This window comes from Pan troglodytes, chromosome 10, assembly GCF_028858775.2.
Source record: "Pan troglodytes isolate AG18354 chromosome 10, NHGRI_mPanTro3-v2.0_pri, whole genome shotgun sequence".
NCBI lineage: Eukaryota > Metazoa > Chordata > Mammalia > Primates > Hominidae > Pan > Pan troglodytes.
In genome coordinates this window covers 135,473,164-135,492,652 of record NC_072408.2, presented here as the reverse complement: position 1 = coordinate 135,492,652, position 19,489 = coordinate 135,473,164, and the positions used below count along the sequence as shown (strand labels likewise).

At 43.4% G+C, this 19,489-nt stretch overlaps 1 protein-coding gene across 1 annotated transcript in view; it reads right to left on the bottom strand.

Moving 5' to 3' along the window:
* The window catches only part of TMEM132C (transmembrane protein 132C), a 439,931-nt gene that overhangs the window by 23,385 nt on the left and 397,057 nt on the right, over positions 1-19,489 (bottom strand). The window contains exon 5 of the mRNA XM_522557.8: positions 12,487-12,630. Coding sequence (XP_522557.5) covers positions 12,487-12,630 — 144 coding nt within the window. The remainder of the gene's footprint in view (positions 1-12,486; positions 12,631-19,489) is intronic.

The window sequence follows — 19,489 nt, the reverse complement described above, 5'->3', positions numbered from 1 at the left end:
AGACCAGCCTGGCCAACATGGTGAAACCCATCTCTACTAAAAATGCAAAGAATTAGCTGGGCATGGGATTCATGCCTGTAATCCCAGCTACTCAGGAGGCTGAGGCAGGAGAATTGCTTGAACCCAGGAGGCAGATGTCGCAGTGAGCCAAGATTGTGCCACTGCACTCCAGTCTGGGTGACAGAGCAAGATTCTGTCTCAAAAAAAAAAAAAAAAGAAAAGAAAAACATAAAAAAGTTGTCATTAGGCTCACAAAGCCTGGTCATGATTAATCCTCTAGGAGGAAGCCCAGTACTGTAAGAAGACAATTCAAAGTACACTGAGAGCAAGCAGCCTGGCTGAGTTTCAACTCAGATACATACACATTTGCTATTTCATATTTTTTGCTGCTATTGAATATTTTTCTTTTATTCTATTTTCTGCAACCATTTAAAAATATTTCCTGGGGACCCTGCCCATATCCCCATGGCCAGTCTATGTGTTGAGGTCTTGGCCTCGGCCACACAGTTAAGTGGTGTCCATCACACTCCTGTGGCCACAGGATTGGTCCAGGGATGGTCACATGGCTCAGCCTGGCTCAATGACAGAAAGCCCCAGGATTTCTGATTGAGTGACAGCAGTGTCTCATTTCCACTGGACTTGAACCTGGGGAGGTGTGGATCTAGAGCCTCCAGGGGCCTCCATCTGGGGCTGAGAAGGCATCTGCACAGTTGAAGGCAGAGCTGAGAGGTGCAGAGAAATTGATTTGTGAATTCACCTGTGCCTGAAGCCAACACTGCCCTAGACCTTTTATTGACAAGACAGTTTCTTCCTTTACTTATTAAGCCAATTTGAGGGTCTGAACTACCGTACACTCCTTGATAAAGATATGATGGGTTGGCATCAAGTGCTGTTAAGACCAAACCCTGGTTCTCAAATTCATTTTGGCAGAGGGGTCAAAGTGGGACAGGAATGATAGGATCTGGCAGGAGAAAAAACAAGAATAGAAGAACTGATTTCCAGAGCTACATCTTCCCCGAGGCTAACCAGACACCTGGGTCTCAACCTGGACTGTATCCCGCGCTTCATGAACCTGACCAGAAAATTTTCATCAATGCAGAGACCAGCTGCAAGGTCCGTGAGACTTAAAAACTTCTCTTTCCATTTAAGTGCACTCACATGGAGCCCTATTTGGCTCAAGTAAAATCTGACTCATCAGTAAATGGTCTTATGTTCCATAAAAGTCTTTTATTAGAACAGGATATTATTTGTAGCTTAAATCAGAGGGTCAGAACAACCTGATCTTATTGGCCAGTTCTAGGCCAAAAAAGGTTTATCCATCAACCTTTCCTAGGAACGAATGTGTGGCATAGCTCCTACCAGTCAAAGGTTTTGATTCTGTGCTTCCCATAGAACTTTCTGTGATGATGGAAATGTCCCATATGTGTGCCATCCAGTGTGGCAGACACTAGCCACATGTGACTAATGAGCACCTGAGATGTGGCTAGAGTGACTGAGGAGCTGAAATTTTCATTTTATTCAATTCGAACTAATTTAAATAGTCACACATGGTTAGTAGCTGTCATACTGGGCAGCACAGCTATAGGTAAATCTTAATATCAGTCTATGATGACAGCATATTCCCATACTTGCCTGAGCCTGCTGGGAATCTGAGGCCATGTGGGCTTGGTGATCAGGCAGACCTGAGTTCGAATCCTGGCTCTGCTACTAATCAGCTGTGCGCCTTTGGGCCAGTCACTCAGCTTCTCTGGGCCTGAATTTCCTCATTTGTAATAAGACTTAGAGTAGTACGTGCCTCATACTTTCTAGAGTGATCTACTTAAACCCCAAACCAGAATACCCTGCAGTGTCATATTGCTCTGAGAGTAAAACAAAATTCTGAACACAGACTCCAAGGCCTTGGACAACCTGGCCTTGCCTATTTCATGCATCTTAATGTTTTCTCTTCCTCTTTTTACTCTTCACCCTCCTTCATCCTGGCTGTTCTTTCGTTTCTTGGACATGCAAAGCCTGTTCATACCCCGGGGCCTTTGCACTTGCTGTTCTTTCTGCGTGGACAGCTCTTTTCCAAGCTCTTGGCATTTAGATCTCAGCTCAAATGCTACCTCCCCAGAGAAGCTTCCATGATGGTTGGCCATGAACTAGCCCTGTGAATCCTCTCCTTATCCCATTATCCTCTTGGTTTTCTCCATAGCATCTACAATATTTGAAATGAACTTGCTTTTATGTTTGTTTACTTATATACTTTCTATCTCTGCTATTACAGATAAATTTGTGAAAGTGGGGTTCTGGCGCAGTTGGTTCATGACTGTATCGCCAGAGCATGGTACGTGCTCAGTAAATATCTGTGAAGAGAATGAGGAAATCATAGCTTTGATGAAAGGATTATGACTGTAAAGACTATGGCTGTAAAGCAGGATGTTAGTGGGTGTCAGGTCCACAAAGGCCCCAAATGTGCTTTCAGGGCTTTGCCTGGCCACTTGTGCTCCTATAAGCCACTATGAGAAGAATGTTCTCAAGGTGCTGCTGCCTTTTGCCACCAAAATGAGACACACAGAGCCAACCCAAACCCAAAACAAATCTGGATCCCAGCCCACACAACTGGCACACTGAGGCAGGGCTGCTCTACTTAACCCAGGGACCCCTGAGGGAGAAACCAGTGCTTGCTGTTGTTAAGTTACTGAGATGTCAGGTTGTTTTGTTATGCAGCATTATCACAGCAATAGCTGCCTAATGCAAGTCTAGCCTCCCAGTGATTAAATAAAGACCCAAGTCCACTAGCCAATACAGTGTGGAGAACTCTCTGCTTTGAACAGCTCTCAGCTCTCAGCAGAGCTTAGTGAATATTGCAGCTGCCATGACCCCCATTACTAGTGCTACCTGACAATTATTGAGCACTTAATATGTGCCAGGCGTGTCACATGCCTTTTCTTTTTCATTCTTTGAGTAGCATCTATGCAATATGACTCTTAGGATCTCCATATTTGAGATAAGGACACTGAGGCTCAGAGAGGTTGACTTCCCCAAGATCACTCAGAAGATAAGTGACAGAAAGACATAACAGGAGTCTGTCTGAGGCCAAAGGCAGTGGCTCTTTCTTCCAGACTAAGTCACCACACCAGGCACTTTCATGGCAATGAGCGTCCTCCCACAGGAGACTGGAGACCCCGTGGTGTCTGCTCGGCCTAGGGCGGGACTTCTCAACCTCAGCATGATTGACATTTGGGGTCAGATAATTCTTTGTTGTGAGGGCTGTCCTGGAATCGCAGGATGTACAAGCAGCATCCTTAACTTCTAACCACTAGATGCCAGCAGCCTCTGCTCCAGGTGTGACAACCAAAAATGTCTCCAGACATTGCTAGATGTTCTCAGGGGGTTCAGTCACCCCACAGAGAACCACTGGTCTAGGGCTGCCTGGGTAGGAGGAAGAGTTGACACAAAGGCATCGTCCTGCATGCTTGAGATGGATGACTGCATTCAAACTCAAAACAATCTTCTGGGGTAGGCCTGGGGCTTCCCCCATTTTGCAGATGAAAGAACTGAGGCTTAAAGAAGAACTTGTCAGTGGCAGAGTTCAAGCTCTTAAGCATGCCATTTAAACTGCACTTTGAATCCCAGATGGAGGGATGCGGGCACTAGAAGAGCCCCTCAAGGAATGAGCGTCCTTGCTTTACAGCAGGGACCCCAAGTCCACAAAGGGGCTACGGTAGGGCAATGTCACCCAGCTTGGCTTGGAGTCCGGGACTTCTGGATTCCAGGAATTTCTATGTTCTCTTTAATTTTCTTTCATCTGAGAACCACCAAATGGCTCTTGAGGATAAAGACCTTCCAGAGTTTCTTCCAAAGCCCCTCAGCCATGACAAGTACAAATAGAAAACTCTCTTCTGCTGTCCTGCTGTTTAGGGAGGGATGCCACCCGAAAGCAGTAATGCATCCTGTAGATACCCTAAAAACTTAGGGCTGTTGCCAAAGAACTTCACACTCTCAAGGACTTGGAGCCTGCAAAATCAATAGCAGGTTCAGCACAGAGAAAGTTTAGTGCTGACGGGAGCCCAAGCTCAGGGCAACTATCAGGCTGTTGGCTGAGCAAGGTTGCTCTCCATGTGCTGGAGCTAATGCAGGCACCTTTGGTCACTGGGGAAAAGCCAGGCCTGCTTGTTGCCCAAATGCATTATTTTTAGCTCTGCACTGGGATCCATTAGCTAGAATCGTGCCTGGAGGTCAGACAGGCTGCACTGGAAATTCAATAGATGAACTTTCTCTAATGATGCTTTAAATCTCAGCATCCCCATCCTGTCCTGGGCAGTGCCTAGCAACCCATGGCTGCAGGAGTCCTGCGGAAGGCACATGCAGGGCTGAGGACCAGGGTCGGGGCACCCAGGGGGCACAGGGTGGGGTATTGTGTGTCAGTGTCATTAGGGTGAGGGGATGTACATAGGGTGCTGTCCAAATAGGAGGTACAGCCAGGTGCAGGCATTAATAATCATTATTTTCCTTGCTAACTGACTCCAGTGTCCCCTCCTTGAGGGCCACCCCATCCCCAGCAGCCCCCACCTAAGCCCCTCTCCAGCAGTGTCCTATTCATGTCGCCCATCATCTCCGTAAGATTCTCATGCATTTTCCTATTATCTGCTTCTCTCTATCACTAGCATGCTGCTTCCTTGAGGGCAGGGACCGCTTTTGTTCTACTTAATTGCTGTGTCCCCGATACCAGAATGGTACCTAGAAAATGGCCGGCACATCTGTGTTTAATAGATGGTCATGGGACCTGTGAAAAACACGGACTGGATATTGCTAAATCTATGACACCACACGAAGAAAACCACTGCCAGGTCATCTGTGCCATGTCATCAACTGCAAGCAAGACACAGCTTTATGTCAAAGATGTTTTAAAGCTTGGACCCCATAGATGAGATCCTCTATGATGGACACTTGGGCATTGCAAGTGCTTGTCCATATTGCATGTTTTTCTTCCTATTATTGTTCCTGGGGTTATTGTTGGGCAAGTCATGGCCCTTGGCCCTTCTCTAGGTGCTGCTCCTTCACCTCTTGAATGTGAATCAACAAAGAGGCCGACATTCAGGGTTCTCTCCCATTCAGATGTTATGACTCCTATTAACCTGCACATCGCAGACAAGACTCCTCAGCCCTTATCATTCTTTTACACCGCACACTGGCCTGGCTTCATGTTCCAAGTGCTCCAAGGCAGGGATATTCATGATGCATTGCAAGGTGAGAGAAGGAATAGGCAGAAATGCATAAGGATATGGCTCTATTTCTGTAAGACAAACCAGGACTGAAAAGCCCTTATACATGTGTGTTGAATTGTGTAGACACATGTGTGTGAGCATGTATGTGTATGTATGTAGATTTGCCAATAAGACAGTTTGTGGTTAACAAAAACAGTATGTATGATATCTTATTCTTTAAAAATTATCTGTATATGTGGGTATATGTGTGTAAGAAATGATTACCAAAATGTTTACAATGATTCTCTAAGGGTGATGGGAGTAAAGGTAGTTCTTTCTTTCTTAGAGTTTTCTGGAGCAATTATTATTGTAGACAAATTTTATACATTACTTATATAATCAGAAAAAATACCCACCAAAGTATTTCAGGGTGATTAAAAAGCCTGCAAAAATAAATGAAGCAAAATATGTATGTATATCGTCACTTGTATAGTTATCCTTGCTGGGAATGCAAATTTGAATCTAAATGAAGAAATACCAGGAAATCTTAAATGAGGAATATTTTATTTAAAAAGTTAAAAAAAAAAGGACTGTATTTCTCAAGAGTATTCTGTGCGTTAAAAGACAGGGCAATGCTAAGGACTTGCTTCAGCTTAAAGGAGACTAGAGTACGTGACAATTAAATGTGCATGTGAGCCTGGATTGGATCTTGTACTGCAGAAAAATATGCTCCTCCACAAGACACGGTTGGCCAGCTGACAAAATTGGAAAACAGAATATGGATTAGATAATATATTGTATCAACATTAAATTAACTGAAGTTGATGACTGTGGGTATGTAAAAGAATATTCTTATTCTTAGGAAATATACACTGAAGTAGTTAGAGTTAAAAGGGCTTGATATATGTAACTTACTCTGAAGTGGTTCAGCAACAAATCTATCTATCTATCTATCTATCTATCTATCTATCTATCTATCTATCTATCTTCTATCTATCTAAATCTACCATCTATCTAATCTATCACTTATCTATCTAACCTATTACCTACCAATAATCTATTAATCACCTATCTTATCTATCTATCTCCCTTCCTCCATCTGTCCACCCACCCATCTATTCACATATCCACCTATCCATCCATCTATCCATCTACCTGCCTACCTGTCTATCTGTCTATCTAGAGGATGGGAAGAGAGAAAGAGAGAGAGAGACTGAAACTGTGAAAAAGCAAATGGGTAAATATTGACAACAGTAGAACCTCAGTAAAGGGTATATAGTATACTTTGTCCAGTCACTGCAACCTTTGAGATAAGTTTGAAATTCCAAATAAAAAGTAAAATGCTAAGCAAAATTTGAATGTACAGAGACTATATAGCCTAATGGTCAAGAGCTTTTGGCCTTCTAGTTAGAATCCCTTCTCTGCCATGTACAAGTTGCATGACCTCAGGCAGGTGGCCTCCATTTGCTGAGCCTCAGTTTTTTTCTACTATAAGACAGAATTAATAATAGCGATAATGCAGATGTTATGAGTAGTAAATGAGTTGGTATGCAAAATAAAGTCTCGCATGTTTACCTCTTCTGTTTGGCTGTGAGTCCTGAGAGGTTCACTTTCTTCATCTGCTTTTTCCTTACCAAAATCACAGAACCTTAAATGTGGTAGTTGGTTAATAAATGTTGGCTGAATGAAATTGAGGAGGAAAAGAGGAAGAAAGAAAACAAAGAAGGAAAGAATGAAGGAAAGAAAAAGGAAAAGCGAGAAAGCAAAATCATAAAACCCAAGTCCTCCTGCTGAATCTCAGCCTCCACATTTACACATTGGGTACTGTCCCATCTACACACATTCAAGTGCTTACACGGACCAAGCAGATAATGGAAGTGGACCAAATATAAGGCAACTGTGATAAATCAGAAGGTTCCGGTGGGAGCTAAGCTCTGAGGATGCAAATGCATTAGAATGATACAATGGACTTTGGGGGCTTGGGGGGAATTTTGGGGGCAGGGGGCGGGAGGCAAGGGATAAAAGACTACAAATATGGTGCAGTGTATACTGCTCAGGTGATGGTTGCACCAAAAATCTCACAAATCACCATTAAAGAACTTACTCATGTAACCAAATACCACCTGTACCCCAATAACTTACGGAAAAATGAAAAAATAAATAAAGGGCACCCCACAGTGTTGCCAGGTGAGCACACTGTAGCTCTGCCAGATCTGCTGGATTTTCCCAATAAGCCGGAGGGGAAACCCTCAGATATGACTCGTGAGAATGCAAAATGGTATAGCCACTTTGGAAAAAAGTTTGGCAGTTTCTCAAACATTAAATGTAAGGTTACCATATGACCAAGCCATTCTACTCCTCTGTATCTACTCAAGAGGAATGAAAATGTATGTCCACACAAAGGCGTGAATGTGAATATTCATTGCAGCATGATTCATAAATGGATGAAACATCTGAAAAGTGGAAACAACCCAACTGAGTGAATGGATGAACACAATATGGTATATCCATACAGTGGAATACTATTCCGCAATAAAAGAAACAAACTACTGCTCCATGCTACCATGTAGATGAGCTTCGAAAACAATGCTAAGTGGAAAAAGTAGACACAAAAGACCATGTATTGTATGATGCCATTCATGGGAAATGCCCACAGCAGGCAAATCTATAGAGACAGAAACCAGCTTAGTGACTGCCAGGGGCCAGGGATGGGAATGGGGATTAACTGTGACAAAAATGTTATAAAATCGGATCATGGTGATGGTTGCCAAACTTAGCATAATTTACTAAAAATCACTGAATTGTACATTTGAAGTGAGTTGCATCCAATTCTTATATTTTTAAGCAACACTGTGCATATCACACAAATATACTTGGAAGCCTCCAGTCTTAATCCCTGATCTACCTAATCAGAGGATTACATGAGATGACCAGAGTTGACTCTGCATTATTAAGCCCTTACTATATGCTGGCTACTAGGTCATGTTCTCTGTTGCATTTATAAAACTGATTAATCCTCATGCTGACCTTTTGAATTAGGAACTATGCTTATCCTCACTTTACTAAGAAGGAGACTGAGTACTGGAGGGAACGCTGTATGATTCACTCAAGGCTGCACAGCTTGAATGTGGCAAAGCCATCAGGAATTCTTTGGGAGACATTCTCCATGATATGCTTGCATTTCAGCACATTGTACAAACAGAGCATAGACTATTTTTGTTCTGAAAGGTCTTTTCAAAGGTGTTTTATATAGTGAACAGTCTTGGAAGACAGACAATGCCTTCTTCTGGAGCAAAGGGCAGACACGCTTCAGGCCCAGTATGATAAAGGCATTGTCTCTTTGGGGAGGTCAGGCAGGCTTCCTGCCTGTCTTAAGTCAGGTTGGCCTGCTTTAACAGAATACCATAAGTCAGGTGGCTTAAACAACACACATTTATTTCTCACAGTTCCGAAGACCGGGAAGTCTGAGATCAGGATGCCAGAATTGTTGGGTTCTGCTGAGAGCCCTCCTGGCTTGCGGACTGCTGCCTTCTTGCTATATCCTCACATAGTAGAGAGACAGCAAGCTCTGGTCTCTTTTCCTCTTATAAGAGTACTACTGCCATCGTGGGGCTCCACCCTCATTGAAGCCTAATTACCTCCTGAAGGCCCTACCTCTAATACCATTGCATTGGGTGTTAAGGGCTTCCACATATGAATTCAGGGTGGGACACAAACATACAGCCCATGATAAAAGATGCACATTCTCGAAGGCCAGGATTCCTCTCCTGAAACCCGATCCACTACATGTGCAAGTGTCACTGGCCTCTTCTGCATAAGCCGGTGGGAACTGAAGCCCAGGCAACTGGTGCAGAAAGATGCTGATACAGTGACTGTCATTTGTCTCTGACCTCGGGGTCTTGTATCTTCTGCCAGCATCCACAAAACTGTGACAGTTTGATTTGCCAGTTTACACTAGGGTGCAATCTCAGAGCCTTCAGAATTCTTGACAGAACTCTGAACTGCCTAAATCCAAAACCTCATGGGCCTGCCGCAGACTAGGCACTGATTAAATGTCAATTCCCTCCCCGTCTTCTCTCCATGGCATTCTGAGCTGTACCCAACTAGCACTGCAAATATCATTGATCTCATCAGACCCAAGGCCACAGCCAAGCCTGGGTCCTATGGACTGTGCTCATGTACACTGAGCCTGCCTGCTCTAATGTCCTCACCCAGTTTCTGCTGACTCAAGATTTCACATTGCTTTGTCAACAGCCAGGGGTATCAACTCTGGATTCATTTCAGGAGGCGATTTTCTGTTTGAATACATTTATTTCCCTAAAGATACTGATTATAATTCCTGGAGATATTAGTAATGGACTTCCTGTCAAAATTGTCTTAAGAGTAGTTAAGGATTGCTATGTATACAGCTGTGATAAATTTTGGGTTGCTTCCCTCTTGGTTTTTGTAGGCTGAAAGATAGGTTCTTTACCTCTAGAAAAGTTATCAGTACTGGAGGTGTCTTATCAACACGTTACATTCATCAAGGGTTCTGGCTTTTAGGGGGCTTGCAAATCAGTGCCAAAGGCCAGTGACCAACAAGGACCTGTGCTGTCCACTGTGGGAGCCACAAGCCACACATGGCTATGAAGCACTGGAAATGGGGCTAGTTTTCATTTCAGTGTGCTGTTAGTATAAAACACACACTAGATTTCAAAGACTTAGTGTAAAAAAAAGTAAAATATTTCATTATTAATGTTTATATAGATTACATGTAGAAATGGTAAAGTTTTAATATAATGGGTTAAACACAATGCATTATTACAATGAAATTCAACTTTTCTTAAAACTTTTTTTGAATGTGGCTATTAGAAAATTTAAAATTTCATCTGTGGCTCACATTGTGTTTCCATTGGACAGTGTGATTTAGAACTTCATCCCCCTTTTCCTCTTCCTCCCGTGGGCCTTGTGGTCTTTCTGTTAAAGCACTCTGTATTGAAGGCCACCACCAGGTCATATATCACTTCCGGGTAAATTAGGGAAAAAAGCCCTTTCTTGAGATACTACCTCCAACAGTCAGAAGAATCGTCATAGTAGATGGATGTTGCTGGAATGTTTACTGCCACCTACTGGAATGCTGTCATGGTTGAGTGTGGACGTGGCTGTGTGATGGTGGCGCTGAGCCCAGTGGACAGTCTAGCATGGTGGTCTATTGCTTGTTCTGGGGGTGGGGTTTGCAGAGAAGTGTTTTTCCATGCCATTTATCCACCTCAACAGTTTGTAAACTTCTCTTCTACTCAGACATGGAGCTTTAAACACCAGAGAGAAGGCTGGTTGCTATCTGTCAGACTTGATTTGAGGGAAACAAAAAATCACTACCTGAATGCTTTTTTTGATATTTGTTTTTTCCTGGATGTGTTTCCAGGGATTACAGAAAAATACAGAGAGAGACAAAATGCTTCATTTCTGGCTTGGTAAAGCCCTCACATCGCCTTATTCTTTAAGCAAGCATTGTGGTGTAGCATCATGACTAATGATGGGAAACACCAGGAATTGCAGTTCTTCCTCCAAAAAACTTAAGACTCTAGAGCACACATTACTCTAGGCAAGCCGTTTCTGGGAAGAGCAAAATGCTGGATATTTTAGACTTTCTAAGCCATATGTTTTCTGTCAACTACTCAATTCTCCTGTGGTAGCCCCCAAAGCAGCTACAGGCAAAATGGAAGTGAATTTGAGTGGCTATGTCCCAATAAAACTTTATTTACAAAATAGGCAGTGACTAGGTTTGGCCCATGGCTCATGGTTTGCCAACCCCTACTCTTTAAGGGTGCTTTTAAACAGTTACCCCATCGGCCAACCCACAGCACAAATGTATTTTGTTTTTTATTTTTTTGCCCATTAAAAAAAATTAGAATTTGCTGCTAACCTTGAAAAACAAGGTTGTTGCTTTTTTTAACCAGAAATCTAGATTTTCCGTTCTTTTGGAGACATAAAATACTGAAATCCCACTACCTCATGACCACAACTGGTTATAGCAATTTCCTTGCTGGGAAAGACAAAGAGCAGAATCTTGGCTGCTCTTCTAGAATAGGCAGAACCAATTTACCACTTCACTTATTGAAGTTACCTGCTTAGCTACAGTAGGCATTCAGAGTTTGACCCATAGTCCAAAGCACCACTGATGGTCTATCAAGGGATGAGTGGGTAAAGAGAATGTGGTGTATAAACACAATGGAAGACTGTTCAACCTTAAAAAAATAAAGAAATCCTATTATTTGTTAGAACGTGGACGAACCTACAGGACATCATGTTAAGTGAAGTAAGCCAGGCACAGAAAGACAAACACTGCATGATCTCACGTACATGTGGAATCTAGTGAAGTTGAACTGATAGGAGCAGAGATAGAATGGCAGTTACCAGGGGATGGGTAAGGGGACAGTTGTGCAGATATTGGTCAAAAGATACAAAATATCAGTTAGACAGGAGAAGGAATATGTTCAAGCAATTTTTTGGTATAATATGCTAAATTTAGTTACTAATAACATATATATATATATATACATATATTTTGAGATGGAGTCTCGCTCTGCCACCCAGGCTGGAGTGCAGTGGCACAATCTCGGCTCACTGCAACCTCTGCCTCATGGGTTCAAGTGATTCTCCTGCCTCAGCCTCCCAAGTACTGGGACTACAGGTGCGCACAACCATGCCCAGCTAATTTTTGTATTTTTAGTAGAGATGGGGTTTCACCACGTTGGCCAGGCTAGTCTAGAACTCCTGACTTCAGGTGATCCACCCACCTCAGCCTCCTAAAGTGTAATAATATATTCTTGAAAATTGCTATGAGAGTAGATTAAGTTCTCATCACATAAAAAAGATAAGTATGTGAGATGTGAGGTTATGCATATGTTAATTATTAGGTTGGTACAAAAGTAATTGTGGATTCTGCCATTTAAAAGTAATGGCAAGAACCATAATTACTTTTGCATTGGCCTAATAGCTCAATTTAGCCATTCCATAATGTATATGTATTTTAAAATAATATGTTGTGCATTATACAGGTATATGCACACACACAATTTTTAATTGTCAAATAAAGGAAGAAAGACAGGAATGAACCAAAAACCCTAACCAGGTTGGCATGATGCGAAAGCAAAGAGATGGCAATGGACACGTTGAGTGGATCAGCTGGAAGTGTGTTGCACATAAGCCTCTGTATAGTTGAACCTCATGTATTTCAGTCTAAATGTCCCTAGCAAACAGGATGTCCAAGTGAAGTTCCCACCGGTTCCATCCAGCTGGCTGTGGAATGACTTACTTTGATAACGTCCTCGTCTGTGGACTTGCACTCCACCGACTCTGAGATGTCCATCACGGCACTGTTCTCCTCCACAGAGACCACCTTGATAGGCATGGCAACTGTCTTTCCTGTGAGTATGGCGGTGTTCAGAATTTCAGTGTCCTGCCAAAAAGAATCAAACACACTGGGTCAAGGGAGATATTCCATTATGTTGGGAACTGGACAATTCTAGGGGGAACCTCCCAGGGTAAACACCAGGCTGTCCTTGTTTGTACAAGACACACTGTACCATTTACATACTGTACTAGGACTTGGAATAAAGGGCTATTCTTTGGAACAATTTACCAAGAATGTTTAACAGTTGACTTTTAGTTTATTTATGATCATATTTCTAGTTTTCAACAACAATCAAAAAGTATTTATTCTTTTTCTTTATTGCAGAGACCAAGTAGAAGTAATACATCAGTTAGGTTTGGTTGTAAGCAACAGAAACTAACCCTGGGTACCTTGAGCAAGCACAGTAGGTTGAATAATGCTTTCCTCTCACCTCCTGCAAAAGATATCCATGCTCTAATCTCCGGGATCTGTGAATGTTACCTTACATGGTAAAAGGGACATTGCAATTGTGATTGAAGTAAGATCTTAAGATGGAAGAATTATCCTGGATTATCTAGGTGGATCCAGTCATCCGAAAGTCCCTACAAGAGGGAGCCATGAAGGTCAGAGGAAGAGGAGGAGATGTTGCAGTGGAGGCAGAGGTCAGGGTGATATGGCCATGAGCCAAGAGATGTGAACAGTCTCTAGAAGCAAGCTGGAGAAGGCAAGGAACAGATTTTCCCTGAAAGCTTCCAGAAGGAGTGCAGCCCTGCCAATATCTTAACTTTAGCCCCTTAAGACTCACTTCAGACTTCTGTCCTCCAGAAGTGTAGGATAATACATTTGTGTTAATTTGTCATCGCAGCATCAGGAAACTAACACAGATCCTTACGGGCTAGATCCTGGATTGCTCCCAGCAACAAAGGAAGAGCTGAAGAAGGTTTTGCAAAGTCCAGATCACCTTCAAGGATACTAAAAGCAGAAAATAATGGGCAGTGTCTCCCAAATAAGGTGGAATGAATGTCTTCAACCATTACTTTCTTTTTCTTTTTTACTTTATAAATAAGGGAAATTTATTGGCTCATGTACCTGAAATGCCTATAGCATGGGATATGATTGTGTCCAGAGGGCCAAACAATGTCTTATATGCTGTCAATTTTCTTGACATCTTTTTTCCCCCTTCATCTCCCCTTCCCTCATCTTCAACCTTCCTATTCTTTTTTTTTGATATGGGGTCTCACTATGTTGCCCAGGCTGGTCTTGAACTCCTGGCCTCAAGTGATCCTCCCACTTTGGCCTACCAAAGTGCTGGGAACATAGGCAAGTGTCACCATGCCCAGATAATTTTAATTTTTTACTTTTCTTGTAGAGACAGGATCTTGCTATGTTGTCCAGGCTGGTCTTGAACTCCTAGCTTCAAGCGATCCTCCTGCCTCAGTCTCCTGAAGTGCTGGGATTACAGGCATGGGCCGCCGTGCTTGGCACCTTCATTTTTTAAAAAATGAAGACTAAAGCAAAGCAAAGTGCCTTCCTCTGTTGCTCCATGGGAGCCCATTCCATCACAGTCAATGGGGACTTTGATTTATCCTGCTCAGATGACTTCATGCAAAACTATTAGCATCACACCTCTCATGTATGTTGTGATCTGCCAGGTGATGATGAAAATACCTTCTATTTGATTTTGTAGGATACTACCTGATGGCCTTTTTATAATTCTTTTCTTTATGGACAGATGAAAATGAAAAAGGGCCTTGGCTTTGGGACATCTAATGATGCCAGTTTCCCATAAAGTCCCTTTCCAGAAACACTGCTCTGGTGTGAAGCAGGAGGTGGAAAAAGATTTTCTCCGTTCTTTCTCCAGGGAAGCAATTGACACAAAAATGACCTTTTGCATTAAACAAGAGCGCAGCTGAAAGAGTTATGAGTTTTAAGTAGAGCCTCGGCCTCTCTGTGATGCTTTTGCATCAGCCAGCAGTTACATCACCCTCGGCTGTGTCTTCTCCTGGGTCCGTGGGATTCCTGGAGCCGGGCTGCAATCCAGGCAGCTTGCACAATGTCTATTATGGAGGCTAAGAATACTTTAGAAATTCCCCAGGTCTATTTTCAGGTTCATTACAGGTAATGTGCTCGGAGTTCAGTCTTTACATTGTCTCTCTCAGAATGGTCTTTGGCTAATGGCTTCATTAAAGCAGGACATTCCCTCATGGATTGTGATTAGTTTTCTAACGGCTGTTGCAATTACACGCACACATGCGCACACACACACATTCACACACTCTACCTAACACTCCCTGTCCCTAAATTGCACTCCACCAAAATTAAGATGGGTTGGACATATATGTATATGTGCATGTATATATATCTCTATCTCTATCTCTATCTATATCTGTATCTATATATATTTTGAGACGGAGTCTTGCTCTGTTACCCAGGCTGGAGTACAGTGGCGCAATCTCGGCTCACTGCAAGCTCCGCCTCCCGGGTTCACCCCATTCTCCTGCCTCAGCCTCCCGAGTAGCGGGGACTACAGGCACCGGCCACCACGCCCGGCTAATTTTTTGTATTTTTAGTAGAGACGGGGTTTCACCGTGTTAGCCAGGATGGTCTCGATCTCCTGACCTCGTGATCCACCTGCCTCGGACATACATATTTTTAACTGACCAATATCAATTTCAGGAGCAGAGAACTAATAGTCATAGAAATAACAAATGATAAAAGGAAACTTTGGCCTCCAGAATAAACTGGCTGTGACATGGAGGAAGTTCCCTGTATTTAAAACCACTCTTCTGACTGGTAGTTTGGTGTCTATGAAGTGGTGGGCCCTGGAGTCTGGACTCCTGGATTCCGCTTCTTGCTTTCCCATTAACTTCCTGTGCAATCCTGATCACATATCATATCTCTTGGAATCTTTCTTTTCTCATTTTACAAATTAGCGGGGGTTGGGCTATGTCATCTATCTTTTCGACTGTTGAATCCTAGACTGTCTTAGTTCATTCAGGCTGCTATAAGAAAATAGCATTGACTGGGTAGCTTCTAAACAGCAGAAATTTGTTTCTTACAGTTCTGGAGGCTGGGAAGTCCAAGTGCAAGATTCAGTGTTTCATGAAGGCAGAGAAAAAAATGTGTGTGCGCCTGTGTGTGTGAGTGCCTGCGTGTTTATGGGTACATGTGCCTGTGTGTATGTGTGTGCCTGTGTTTGTGTATGAGTGCCTGTGAATGTGTGTGCCTGTGAATGTGTGTGTGCCTGTGTGTGTGGGTGCCTGTGTGAGTGCCTGCGTGCATGCGTGTGTGCCTGTGTGAGTGCCTGCGTGCATGCGTGTGTGCCTGTGTGAGTGCCTGTGTGCATGTGTGTGTGCCTGTGTGAGTGCCTGCGTGCGTGCGTGTGTGCCTGTGTGAGTGTCCACGTGCGTGCGTGTGGGTGCATGTGCCTGTATGTGTGTGTGCCTGTGTGAGTGCCTGCGTGCATGTGTGTGTGCCTGTGTGAGTGCCTGCGTGCATGCGTGTGTGCCTGTGTGAGTGCCTGCGTGCATGCGTGTGTGCCTGTGTGTGTCCGCGTGCATGCGTGTGTGCCTGTGTGAGTGTCCGCGTGCATGCGTGTGTGCCTGTGTGAGTGCCCGCGTGCATGCGTGTGTGCCTGTGTGAGTGCCTGTGTGCATGTGTGTGTGCCTGTGTGAGTGCCTGTGTGAGTGCCTGCGTGCATGTGTGTGTGCCTGTGTGAGTGCCTGCGTGCATGTGTGTGCCTGTGTGTCCGCGTGCGTGCGTGTGGGTGCATGTGCCTGTGTGCATGCGTGTGTGCCTGTGTGAGTGCCTGCGTGCATGCGTGTGTGCCTGTGTGAGTGCCTGCGTGCATGCGTGTGTGCCTGTGTGAGTGTCCACGTGCGTGCGTGTGGGTGCATGTGCCTGTATGTGTGTGTGCCTGTGTGAGTGTCCGCATGCATGCGGGTGTGTGTGCCTGTATGTGTGTGTGCCTATGTGCGTGCGTGTGGGTGCTTGTGCCTGTATGTGTGTGTGCCTGTGTGAGTGCCTGCGTGCGTGCATGTGGGTGGGTGTGCCTGTATGTGGGTGCACGTGCCTGTATGTGTGAGTGCCTGTGTGTGCATGATATTGATGTGGCAGGCCTACAGAGTAGGCACTCGCACATATACAAACACAAGCACGCACACACAGACACACACACACGCATACACGCAGGCACACGTACCTATACATAGAAGTAATTTCATGACGTCATTCCAGAAGTAAATCCATGTTCCTTAACACGGAAGTGTTAAAAAGACTCGGAAGTGTGAATAGACTCAAATATGTTAGGGGAGTTTGGCCACAGAGATGGGGGATTTGTCCCAGGAATGGGTGTAAAACGCCCCACTTTGAATATCCCCCAAGGGTTCTCCTGCAGAGTAGAAAAGAGTGAGGAAATGTATTACATCCACACAACGGAAGACTATTCAGCCACAAAAAGGAATGCACGCATGCAACAACATGGATGGATCATGAACATGTTGTGTGAGGTGAAGCAAGGCCAACACAAAGGCCCCATATTACATGGTCCTACTCATGTGAAATGTCCACACCAGGCAAATCCACAGACAGAACGTGCATTAGTGGTGGTCAGGGGCTGCAGGGATGGGGAAGGGAAGTGACTGGTAATGGGTACGATATTTCCTTTTGTGGTGATGAACGTGTTTTGAAATTAGATAGGGATGATGGTTCATAACCTTGCAAATACTAAGAACCACTGACCTGTATATTTTAAAACAGTACATTTTATGGCATGAGAATTATATCTCTATAAAAAAGAAAGGAAAGAGTGTGGGATGGGGCTGGAGCCATGGAAAGGCCACATCAGGCTCAGATCCGGCTTTCGATTCTGGGCTCCCGCATGGCCTCAGACAAGCCAATGATCTATCTCTACCCACAGCTGACTGACCCTGGACATGGGACTAAGAACAGACACATTCGTGGCTCAGAGACCAGACATCTGCCTAGTAAAGCAACTTTGGGGATTTAAATTTCATGAGGGTCTGGAGAAAGGGTGAGCTTAATCTAAAATGTCCCAGAGAGCAGCAAACAACCTCTCTCAATCCATGTGGCTGGGAGTCAAGAAGAGGTAGTAGTTAATTAAAAGGAAAAAAAAAGCCAAGTCACATTTGAGGAGCTCGTGGCATGTGCTAGGTGTTGCTACTATTCTCACCGCTACCCCAAACCCATGAAGTGGGTAGTTGTGTTATCCTTAGTCTATGGATGGGGAAACGGAGGCATGGAGCTGAGTGACTGACTTGTCTGGAGGCATAGCCCATACATGATTCAGCCACATTTGAACGTCGAGCCCAGGGCAGGAGTATATGTTCTTGACCACAACTTCTCGGCAGGTCAAGAGCAAGGACCTGAGAGAGAATTGCCTTAAATCCTGGCTCTGCCCTTTTCTTGCTATTATTTAAATGCTCCAAGCATCAGAATCCTTGACTGTGAACTCCCAGAATAATTAGGGTTGTTGTGAAGATTAAATCAGATAATGTTTATGGATTGCCTGTCAGGGTTTGGAACAAAGTCCAAGTTGACTCAAAGGGCAGCTATTAAACATAAATGTGAAGTGTCTCGTATAAGGCAATTGGTGGCTGGAGGGAGGCCAAATTCACCCACTTCAATCTCTCTTTCTCTCTGAAAATTGGGGCTGTGCAGGGGGAGGAATAGAAAATAAAATAAAAACAAGTCAAGCATATAGCAGACATCCAAACACATTTAAAACGTATTTATGTTAGCACTTTTTGTATTCTTTTCAGATTTTTTTTCTTTTACAAAAGAGACAAAACATGGCTGATAACTTTAAAATCTCCTCTGTCATTTTTCCAGTCCTGATCCTCAATTTCCCTCCCTAGAGGCAATCACTGTCAGGATTTGGCATGTATCTTTCCAGTTTGTGATTCTTATACTTTAACCAAATATCCATATTTATGTAAAGAAAATATGGTATTGTCTTTTGCTTTTATGTTTTATACAAAAGCACGTTTTACATAGTTTATGTAAATATATCATATTGTACTTTCATCAACTTGTGTTTTGTTTTTCAAAACACTCAACATTATGTTTTTATGATCTATCCCTGTTTGTATAGCTGGAGCATTTATTCCTATTTAGATCCATGTTTACATACTGATTGAATTCATTTGTCTCAAAACTGACTAAATTCCATTGTGTGCCTTTTCTATATTTTACTTTTCCATTCTCTTACCCATGGAAACTTACAGTGTTTCAAATTCTTTGCCTTGCAAATAACTGAATCCCTCCACATGCATATGTATCCAGGGTTTTTTTTTTTTTTTAGCATCTTCTCATCCCAGAAGTGAAATTGCTGGGTTGAGAGGGTACACATTTTCCTCTTTGATCCTGCTATTTGGTGCTTCCAAGCAGTTGTCGTCATACACTCTGAGCAGCAGCATGTGAGGCCATCCTTCCCTGAGACCCTGGCAAACCCCCGTGATTACGTATCCCTTGGCCAGGTGATGGTTCCAGCTGGTCAACTAAACATTAACCTAGCTGTTGCTGTGATGGGATTTTGTAGATGTGACTAATGCTCATAATCAGCTGACTTTATTTATAAAGGAAGTTATCCTGCATAATCTGGGTGGGCCTGATCCAATTGGTTTGAAAGGCATTTAGAAGCAGAGCTGAGGCCTCCCTGAACAGGAAGAAATCTTGCCTGTGGACAGCACTTCAGTTTGTGCCCTAAAGATCCAGGCTGCCCTTCATGACAGTTTGTCCATGACACATAGCTATATCTGTCTATCTATCTAGCCTATCAATCATCTGTCTATCTATTTATGTGTCTATCATCTATCCAATCTATCTTCTGTCATCTATCTAATCTGTTATCTATCTAATCTGTCATCTATGTATTATCTATCTTACCTCTCGCTATCTAATCTAT